This window comes from Dicentrarchus labrax, unplaced genomic scaffold (genome assembly GCF_905237075.1).
Source record: "Dicentrarchus labrax unplaced genomic scaffold, dlabrax2021, whole genome shotgun sequence".
Lineage (NCBI taxonomy): Eukaryota > Metazoa > Chordata > Actinopteri > Moronidae > Dicentrarchus > Dicentrarchus labrax.
In genome coordinates this window covers 20,905,782-20,916,069 of record NW_026136704.1, presented here as the reverse complement: position 1 = coordinate 20,916,069, position 10,288 = coordinate 20,905,782, and the positions used below count along the sequence as shown (strand labels likewise).

The following is a 10,288-nucleotide window of genomic DNA, read 5'->3' as shown; positions in this document are numbered from 1 at the left end:
GAAAAAATTCTCTATTTCTCCTTTCAGTTTGTGTGGTTTCTGCTGAGTCTTTTGTAAGACCACAGGTTTATTGGGAAACTCATAACAGCGCTTAAAACATTTTCATAGATTGAGACAGATTGGGAAATACACTATTACCTAACATCAATGGGAACATCCAATTTAAGGCCATGTTTCTAACATGTTTTCTCCGAGTTATAATCTGAAAGCTTTTCATTAAAACAAACTCAGTATATGGTGGGAAATTTTACAGCAATAGCAGTTCAAAGCATCTACTTTTATGTCATTTCCTCTCTTTATTTTGGGTTTCATGTATTGATTCAAACTGCCTTTACACCAGAGATACACCCGTTGCTTTTCTGTTGGGTTAAATTAATTAATTGTTTAGTCTATTTAATATCAGAAGTACCTAGAGTGCAAAATAAAATCTTTAAAGTGATTATTTTGCCGAAAAACCCAATCATGTATAATTTAAAATGTAAGTTGAAACCTGTAAATTTTGTTTTTTTTATGATAAATTATGCTCAGTTGATTAGTTAAAACTGAACACTTCATTCATCGTCTCTCCCACAAACATGTTTTTACTGGGAAGTAAACAAACACTGGTGAGAGATGAATAATTTAAATATATAACATTCCCAGTGGCCCATCTGTGTGCCTGGTTCCCCCGTGCTGCTGCTGCTGGGCGTGTGTTGGTTGGAGCAGGTGTTACCTTTATCAGGCGCTGCCCGTCACTGTTGAATTGACCTGAACACATGGTTTATAGTTGCTGGGAAACTCCACACTGGGCTGGTTTCCAAGGCCTTTTATCTACTGTCCACACAGAGATACACATTATTTCCTATGAAATGATAGCATTCCCTGCTGCTAGGACTCGTCCAGACATGTCCACACCATCAGTCTTAACACATTGTCATCCTCTGCTAAAGTGGTGGTTTAATAAAGACCTCAACAGTTACTGAATTCAGTTGCAGCGCAGCACTAATGGATTTGTTTGAGCTACAGGAAGCATTAAAATACTTGATTATTTCCTTTCAGGTATATTTATATAAAAGATTTGTTCTGGTCATGAGATTTGTAGGGACAGTTGTAGACGCAAGTTTTTAAAGGAACAGTTCAACATTTTGGCAAATGGGCTTTCTTGCTTGAGTTAGATGAGAAGATAAAGATCTCTCAGACATCAGGACCAAGTTTCACATCTTACTCTCTGCAAGAAAGCAAATATTTCCCAAAATGTAAAACTTTATTTCTGTAAAAGGTCCAGTGTGTACAGTTTAGTGGCACCTAGTGGTGAAGTTACCGATTGCAACTAACTGAACACCACTGGTGTCTTATATGAAGACCTGGGAATGGGAACAGGGTTTGAAATGTGAAGGAGAAACTCATGATATGATATCTACAACCAGTGTTTGGTTTGTTCATTAGTGCGCCTGGAAAGCACACTACTATTCCCCGTGCTTATTATTCTTACGTACGTTTTTCTGTCGACTACTCCTCCCGCAGTTTTGGTCGCACATACACAAAAAGGTACCAAGACGTGCGGCTCGGTGGGGACATTACTACTATGACTTTTCTAAGCGTTTCACCAAACAGTTTGCAGATAAATCGGCAAAAAAAAGTCTCTAAAGTGTAGAGAGAGAGAAAAATGTGTTGAAAAATAATTTTTTAAACTGCTCTCAAGGCCACAAATGTCACTGTACAGAAATAATTTATAGATAGAAACGTAGGTAAATCTGTTGGGGTCGCAGTGATAACACTGCTGAAGCTGTCAGACAAATAGTTTTGGGGGGTGATGCACTGATGCGCCAGCAACACCCTTTCACGGCCCCATCTACTCCCATGTACTTTGGAGAGGAGAAATTTTGAAAGGAGCTTGTTGCACCATTTCTTCCTCAAGCTCCCGAGGTCACATTTTTTAACTTTAGCCACTGAAACTTGGCAGTCCTATGGTCAACAAGGTGACGATGCACACGGTCTTTTCGGTTTTTACACACTGGACCTTTAGAGCAACGTTTACAACCTGCAGTAAAGCCATGTTTACGAGTATAACAACTTCAGGTTTGTTTTGCCATGAGATGGATGATTGTGATCCAAGGCACTTTGAACTTGAACCCTTGTCTTTGTTATCAAAAGGATTATTTCCATGAGACTGCAAATGAGGAGACTCAAAATAGTAACATGGATGTTATCGGTTCCCACTTAAATACTTCAGGGACTGTAGTTTCATTGTAATCATGTGTTCTTGGATATTAAACTGTCCAAAAGTCAATCTCAGGACCAGTGATGTGCAGTCGCCCCCCCTCGTGGCCCAATTGTTGAAAAACGCGTGCTAAAGTGCCCTCTTGGTTGGCAAAATACACTCAACTGCCCTCTTCTAAGTTATATTATTAGGTAGAGATGCCTATTGCATTTTTAAGGAGGAGCTACCTCACTATGTCTTGTGGGAATAGCTTTTCAAAGCTAACAAGTAAAGTTAAAAGTTGGGTTAGCATTGCATATCAGGGTTTCCACCAGGTTTAAGTTGACACCCCGCCGGACTAACCATCTGGGATCATTTTTAAAAATGCTTTCTTGAAAATGCCTTTTAAACTTCAGCTTGCAAGTTAGGACAGAAAGTCTTGTTAGTAGGCTAATGCTATTGAGAAGGCTATTTATGTTGGGCCCTTTGTTGATCTATATTGAGCCAGAACTATATCTGACAGAACCAGTTTGGATTATCTGGTGTTAATATGGTGTTAAAATCCACTAGAATACAGGAAATGGCATCTACTTAATTGAAATTGTTTTTTTCCACATAATAATAATAATAAAATAAATAAAATACCAGTTTTAGACCGCACCTGAACTTTTGCAGAGGTGTCTGCCAGTCTGTGGAGTCTGTGGGGAATACTGAGCTGAGTCATATTTGGTCTAAACAATCAAATATAGAAATTATGTGAGATTAAATCAGGGTTAAAAATCACAGGTGTAACATTCACAGAGGTTAATTTAGTTTCACTGTAACCACACCCAGTCTGTCAGGTGATCACAGCTGCTCATAAGACGCTTCTGGTAAATGGCAAACATTTCTGGAAAACAAAGGCTTCACGCTGCCCTGTAGGTGTTATTCATAGGGATATTTATTTATTTATTTATTTTGCAGTATTGATACATATATTGTGATACATTATCTTAGTATGACCTGACAAATCAATGTACTTCATTAAAAATCAATATTGCCATAAAGCAGACATACTAAAAGTAGAGTTTATACAGCATGTACTACAGATACTAAGCTGTGTGGTAGTCATATATGACCATCCCTACTATCCTTTATCATTAAAGACAATAATTACAGACAATATTCTGTTGTCCCTGTTAGGTTAACAAGGTGTCTGCAGATAAATAAGTAAAAGAAAGGAAATTATACTTTCAGAAGACGTTTCTAAAACTGAAGACATTTTCTTAACAAGCACCACAAATGAGTTTGATTTGGGAGTTTCCAGACACTAGACTAGTGTGCTAACGATTCTATGAGGCTGTGTCTAAATGCTAATGTCAGCATGCTAACACAGTAAGTAACTTTATTTATATAAAACCTTTAATACAAAGTGCTTCACAAAGATAAGTAAGTCAAAGGACAGACTTTGGAAACATAAAAACACCCTAAAATAGAAACAAATGAAAATAATAAAAGGTTAAAGTGGGTCTTGTGCTGCTCTTAAATCAGTCTCCTTTAGTTTTAATCCTGGAACAACCAACAGACCCTGATCAGAGGACCTAGAGACCTGCTGGTAGTAAAGGGCTGCAGCAGATATGTTAATGCCTGATCATGCAGAGCTCTATAAGAGCTCACAAAACACCTGAAACTGGATTCTGAGTTTGATGGGAAGCCAGTGAAGAGAAATCAAGATCAGTGTCAGATGAGACCTTTTGGAGCGCCTGGTTAAAAGCTTAGCAGCAGCAGTTTGGTCCAGGGATGCTTCACCGAGGGAGGTGAAGAGGGAGTTACAATAGCATGAATTATAATTTCCATCTCAATGGGCCTGAATTTTGTTGAAGTTTCTCAGTTGGAAAAAACAGAAATCAACCAAACATCTGACATGTTGGTGCAGAGTCTGAGCCCGGTCCATAGTGATGCCTATATTTTAAATTAGGGAGGATTTAACAGCAGAAGAAAGAGAACAAAGGCCTCAGGGACAAGACTGGGTGGAGCAGAAGATCCTCTCTTTTATTATCAGCCATCCAGTCTTTTTTATAGAGTTTAGGCAGTTATTTAAAACAGATCATTTTGAGGCTGGTAGGAATGTTATTACTTTGCCAGTAATTGGCCATAAAATCAATATTTGGCCCGTGGTGGACTGGAAAGCAGATTGGTAAAGAGGCACCTGCCATAATAAATATTTACAAGACAACAGATAAACAGAGAGTTGCTGATAAATGAGTAGTAGGAAACATATGACATCATGGTCATTGGTGGAAGTTTTTCATGAACACATTTTTTTTTTTCTTGAAATGGAAAAAAGTGGGTCAAACATCAGTAACTTGTATCTCAGGGGAGTGAAGAAGAACCAGCCAGATGTTCCTCTAAAAGCAGAGAAAAATAACCAAATCTGGCAGATTGATTTTGTTAATATGGATGATTTGCTAATCACTATATGAAAGGGTAATTCCACATTAAGGCTGTCTATATAAGGAGTGAAAGTGTCTGTTTACAGGTGCCAGGTATCCTTTTTCTTTTTTTTTGGTTTGTTGCCAGGTTACAACACCCACGGGAGTCCCCGAACCAATAGGGACTCCCCATCTTACCATAATAGAACTCTGCAAACCACAAAGCAGCATAACACCAAATACAACTGTGACAAACATCAAACAAGTGTTGAAAGCGAAACCAGCGTTGAAAACGTCTGTTTTTATGGTTTTCATAAACCCCGTCGTCTTTTTTTCCACTGGTCACATTGAGCACCATATAAGGAATCTTCCCTCCATTAGTATCGTCTTCGGGAGCAGATGTGTCATTTATTACAACATTGTTTGTGTGGATGACAGTACCATCATCTCTAACAAGGACGATTAACACAATATATTAAAGTATATCTGATTCTGATCAGAGAAAAAACAGTATTTTCACAGTTTTTTGGAATCATAACACATTTAACTTATTGTGGAGGTATAGAAATATATAGTATAATATAGTATAGTATAGTATAGTATAGTATAGTAGTATATAGTTTATTTCTGGACTCAAATTGTACCTTGATTGATTTTAAAAACAAAGTAGGCTCCATAATTCAAATAAAGCCATAAATCTCTCAGTGTATTAAATGGTGACTTTACTCATTTTCAGCCTTTTGGCTCCATCTATTGGACAAACACAGACATATAAGATATCCTGGTTCTACAGTAAGTCTAATTCAGTTGATTAAAAGTACCAGTTGTAGTCAGTTATATTACTACTCATAATATTATGTGATTACTATTGTTGTTGTTGTGTTAACATATAAACAACATTTTAATGTTAATGGGGTAGATGTCTTTTTGAGGATTTTAATGTGGATATTCATATTTGTATATGTCATAATATTTGTCTGGAGGGGATCTTTCTGTGGCTGTAGGTTGTGTGTGTAAAATTTTAATCTGTAAAGTAACTGATAACTAAACATTTTAACATTTTAGTGTAGTAAAAAAGTACAATATTTCCCTCTGAAATCAAGTATAACTACAAAGCAGCATAAAATGGAAACACTCAAGTACGAGTTAATGTACTCCTGTAATGAGCTACTATTATGTTTCCAGCTGATCTGCTTTGCCAGGTTTTGATATAAATGGGCATATTGACTAGTATTTTATTAACGATGTGGTATTAATACTTTGTGCTTACATTCTTAGTGTATTATATAACATTGTATTAAGATTTACACAATTGGTTGCTTGAATGTTGTGTTATTGCTTCATGCTGCTATTTAAGCCTGATGAGTGCAAAAATGTGGTTAACAGCTTCTGATTTATGCTCCGCTGTTTCGTGTTACTTTGCACGTCTACAAATAAAGACTAGTGGATGTCACTGACATATTATTGCATCAGTGCTTTGCTGCTTCCTGTTGCTCTGATTTTAGCCTGCTGATATTTTTTTTTATCTTTTCAGTTTCTTAATGTTTGTTACTGTTACTTCACTGGCTTTATATCATCTCGCCAAGAGACCGCAGTTGAAGATCAGCTGAGGTTCAATTCAGCTACAGCCAGAGGATGGTTAGCTTAGCTTGGCATTATGACTGGATACAGACAAGGCACACCCAACCAAGGGCACATAACCCTCTATTAAAACCAAAACATGTTTAAGAGGATGTTAATTAATGAGTTTTCTGTTTCTGGTAGGTTGATTTTCTTACCGTTGGACAGAACCAGGCTAGCTGTTTCTCCCAGTTTCCAGTCTCTGTGCCGAGCTAAGCTAACCAGCTTCTAGCTCCAGCTTCATATTTATCACACAGACGTGAGAGTGGATGGTTCTCCTCTAAATCTCAGCAAAGCAAATGATTTAATAATTATTGGAGAACAGATGAGCAAAAACAAAGTTTAAGAAAAAAAGGGCTTTTATTTTTTATGATTTCCTGTACAAGGGCCTTGTACCACATCTGGTCGGGGAGTATTTATACTGACGGAGCCTTTTCTCATAATTCTTTAAATGTCTCTTCTGTATGGAACTTAAATGCAAGGGTAAATAAATAAGCGTTACTCCAACGTGACCTCATCATTTGTGTCCCTTTGTGTCGCTCCCAGATGGAAATACAAGTTGAAAAGTTCTCCCGAGTGTACAATCAGTACTGACAATGTTTCAGGAAACTTGGTGACTCCCCTCCCCCATCTGGAGAAGCCCGACAGTTCAACCTATTTCATTTTTCAGTTTGAAGATCTGCCTCCGGTCCCACTCAGAGGGCTCAGGTGGTCACTTCTTCTCTATGACATGTGGCTCTATGAGCTTTTGGACTTGCAGCTCCTCCACCAGCTTGTCCACACAGGCCTCAAACAGAGGCTCGGGCTCCTGAACGACGAGAACAAAACAGGAGTAAGAACAGGCTGAACACAGTGTTATCGTAACAAAGCAACATTTTATTTTCACATCTCTTATAGGGGTCTAAGACTTAAATCTATTTATCTGGTTCCTAATGCATATATTCTCATTGAAAACAGAAGATATTTGCATTACAGCAGCATTAGCTCAACCTCTTTGATTCTAGCTCTTGTGAGGTAAAACAACTTGTTGTATTGTGTTTGAGGACTTTATTACCTTGTGCTCCAGCTGCCTCTGTTTCTCCACAGCCTCCTCCAGACTCAGACCCACCCACTCTGCCTCCTCCTCCGGGATCTCAAAATGCTGCTGACACAGCGGGAAGCAGAAACAGAAACACATCAGTTCTCTTTTCATCACAACTTCTTCTCTTGAGATCTAGAAATCTCTCCATTCCCAACACATTTGGGATAACTCAGTAGACTTAAACACATCCCACCAACCTTGTATTTGTTGTAGATCTTCTCCCTCTTGACAGGGTCGTTGGGGTAAAGCTCGGTGTCTTTACGCGCCAGGCGAAGCAACATGGCTCTCTTCAGGTCCATGCCCAGCTTGGAGTTCAAGTCTTCCTTTGATGTCTGTTAGGAGTTGGATAGTTACAGTCATATAAAAAGCCTCATGTAAAATGTTATTTTGTCACACACGGATGTGCCTTTCTCTTACTTTAAGAATATAAAAATCGAATCCGAAGACGGCATCGATCAAGTCCAGAGTGCGCATTGTGACGGTGATGGGGAACGTGTGGTCAAGGATCTCGCTGTACAGCTCTCTCTGTAACAACTGCGGCTTCCAGGTCTTCTTCAAACGAGTCGACAGCTACGATTTCAGAAATGAATTAAAACATGAGACAGATAAACTCTGCTCTAAGTACAGAACAGGTTGGTAAAATGCCACACAATACCATCTCTAAATAACACAAAGTGGAGTTCAGTGAAAAAGATCAATACCAACTTAATGTGATATTCTGGTTGGCAATATTGTATCAACATGTGGGCGTCAATATCTTTCAATAAATACCTTAAATATGCAATGTGAAGACCACACTTTAGTCTACATATCGGCATCCAGTGAGGCTGAATTGTGTAAACCTTAATACAGATGCACTCAATGTTTAGTGTACTGAAAACCTAATATACTGCGTCATGTGTTTTACTGATAAACTCTTAATGAATAATTACATTATATTAATTGATATATATTTTTTATATTTTTTTTATGTTATTTAAATATAGAGTTAGAGAACATCAAAACATGTTTAAATTGCATAAAATCATCAAAGTACAGAGGACATTTAAAATATTTAAACACCACAATATTGTATTATATTATGGTATTATAGCATAAACAGTTGCTTATTTGACTGCAAACATATAACATATAACCTATAACCAGTGGTGGAAGAAGTATTCAGATTCTTTACTTGACTAAAAATACTAATACCACACTGTGAAAATACTGCACTAAAAGTTAATACTTCAAAAGTAAAAGTATGCAAGTATTATCAGCTAAATGTATTGTAAAGTAGTTTGAATTCCCGCTGAGCCCAAGTTAGATTGTTATGACAGTTCTGCTTTATTTAAGGATTTACTGTGAAGAGGTGACATGCAAATAAAGGCCGAGCAAGGTATGAATCTACGACAGCTAAAAGCTTTGACTGTGTGCATTACGGTATAATCATGTCAAGTCAACACACCGTAGTGTAACTAAATAAAGAAAATGATCTTCCTGGACACTCACCTTGTCATTGTTGGTGTATCTGTAGCCAGATACCCAGCCCTCTCCTCCCCACAGGCCGTCCTGGGATTGTGGAGGGTAGTAAACTGGGATCGGGACATCCTGCACCCGTTCCTTAACCCCCGTCTTTGGGTTGGCTCGGTACTGGACTCCCAGAGGCCTCCAATGCACAGGGGTGGGCTCTTTCTGCTCGAGGGACTTCAGGTAGTGTTTGGGGAGACGAGAGTAGATCCCCTGCTTCATTTTCAGGGCATCCCAGACTTTGGGAGGGTACTTAAGAAAAGGCATGATGGACTGAATCTGAAATCTGGAAGACAGAATAAAGAAAAAGGTCAGGATGAAACAAACATCAACAACAACATGAACAACAAAACTCACCGCTGAACTGATTTAAAACATCTCATCTCTTTCACTTTTTATCCACATGCAGGAAATGTTTAAATAACCAAATATTAAGTCCAGAGATCGGAGACGTTTCTGTACTTAGTTTTGCATGTTGCATTATTAAGGTGGTGCATATTCTTTCATACACTAGAGATTTGTACTGAAATGATTAACCAAGTTTGTTGACAGAAAATAATCTGTTTACTAGTTCAAAAATAAGTTGTTTTACTTATTTATCAAGCGAGCTTCATGATTACATCTTTACAAATGTTAAAAGTCTTCTGATTTTCTCACTTTCATTCATTAAACATTTTTGCCTCCCTCAGATGAGAGAAGGTGGAAACAGTGAGTGTTTGGCATTTTACTTTATAAATGACTAAAAATGATAAATCAATCAATAATAATCTTGCTGATTGATAACAACCAGATAAACCTGCTAACAAACTAACAATCCCCTGGCTATTTTACCCAAAGTCCCAGACCCCAACCAGTGTTTCTACTCAGGGAGAGTACATATAGAGTATAATAGACAGTAGTCTGCTGCAGGTTTGCTCAAAGATGATATAAAATGGTTAAATGAGAGAAAAGTTGTGAGGTTACTTTCAATCTAAATCAAGATTAGGAGTTTCTGCCTCATTCTTCTATTTTAATCAATAAAGATTTAAAAGAAACTCGAAGCACAAGTGAATAACTTTCATAACGTGACAACCCACGTTAGCCACTACAGCTACAAGGCCAACAACATCGACTCATTTGACGATACACGGCCTCTACGAGTCCAATATACTGCTAACAAACACCTGTAATAGTCTGTCTTACCGGGTACTAAGGAAACAGTGACCTCCGACGAACACAGGGTGAGTTTTCAATCTACTTTATCCCAAAATCAAGCACGCAAGGACATCCCGCATCCCTCCGCTGTCCGAGTGGATTTCCGCATTGATCGGCCCGCCTACACGGACGAGGATTATGATTGGATAGCGGACCGGACATTCTCGCAGATGATTGGCTGTCACAGGTTGTCAATCTGGGAGGTTTCCGGCCAAAGCGGATGTAGAATCACACTGGTTATCGATTTATTATTTATTTACAGTATCGGATATTTAAATATTTAAAGTTTTTGTA

At 38.1% G+C, this 10,288-nt stretch overlaps 1 protein-coding gene across 2 annotated transcripts; it reads right to left on the bottom strand.

Moving 5' to 3' along the window:
- Positions 1 to 6,551: 6,551 nt before the first annotated feature.
- On the bottom strand, positions 6,552 to 10,106 carry mrpl28 (mitochondrial ribosomal protein L28). Of its 2 annotated transcripts, none has more exons than XM_051398789.1 (6): positions 9,983 to 10,106; positions 8,783 to 9,086; positions 7,709 to 7,861; positions 7,489 to 7,623; positions 7,265 to 7,354; positions 6,552 to 7,018 (listed from the first exon to the last, which is right to left on the bottom strand). In XM_051398789.1, exons 2-6 carry the CDS (start codon positions 9,065 to 9,067, stop codon positions 6,923 to 6,925), a joined length of 759 nt encoding a protein of 252 aa, XP_051254749.1. In that variant the 5' UTR covers positions 9,068 to 9,086; positions 9,983 to 10,106; the 3' UTR covers positions 6,552 to 6,922. The 2 variants fall into 2 exon arrangements, with proteins under 2 accessions (XP_051254749.1, XP_051254750.1); XM_051398790.1 differs by having other exon boundaries at positions 7,265 to 7,351.
- Between the last annotated feature and the right edge of the window lie 182 nt (positions 10,107 to 10,288).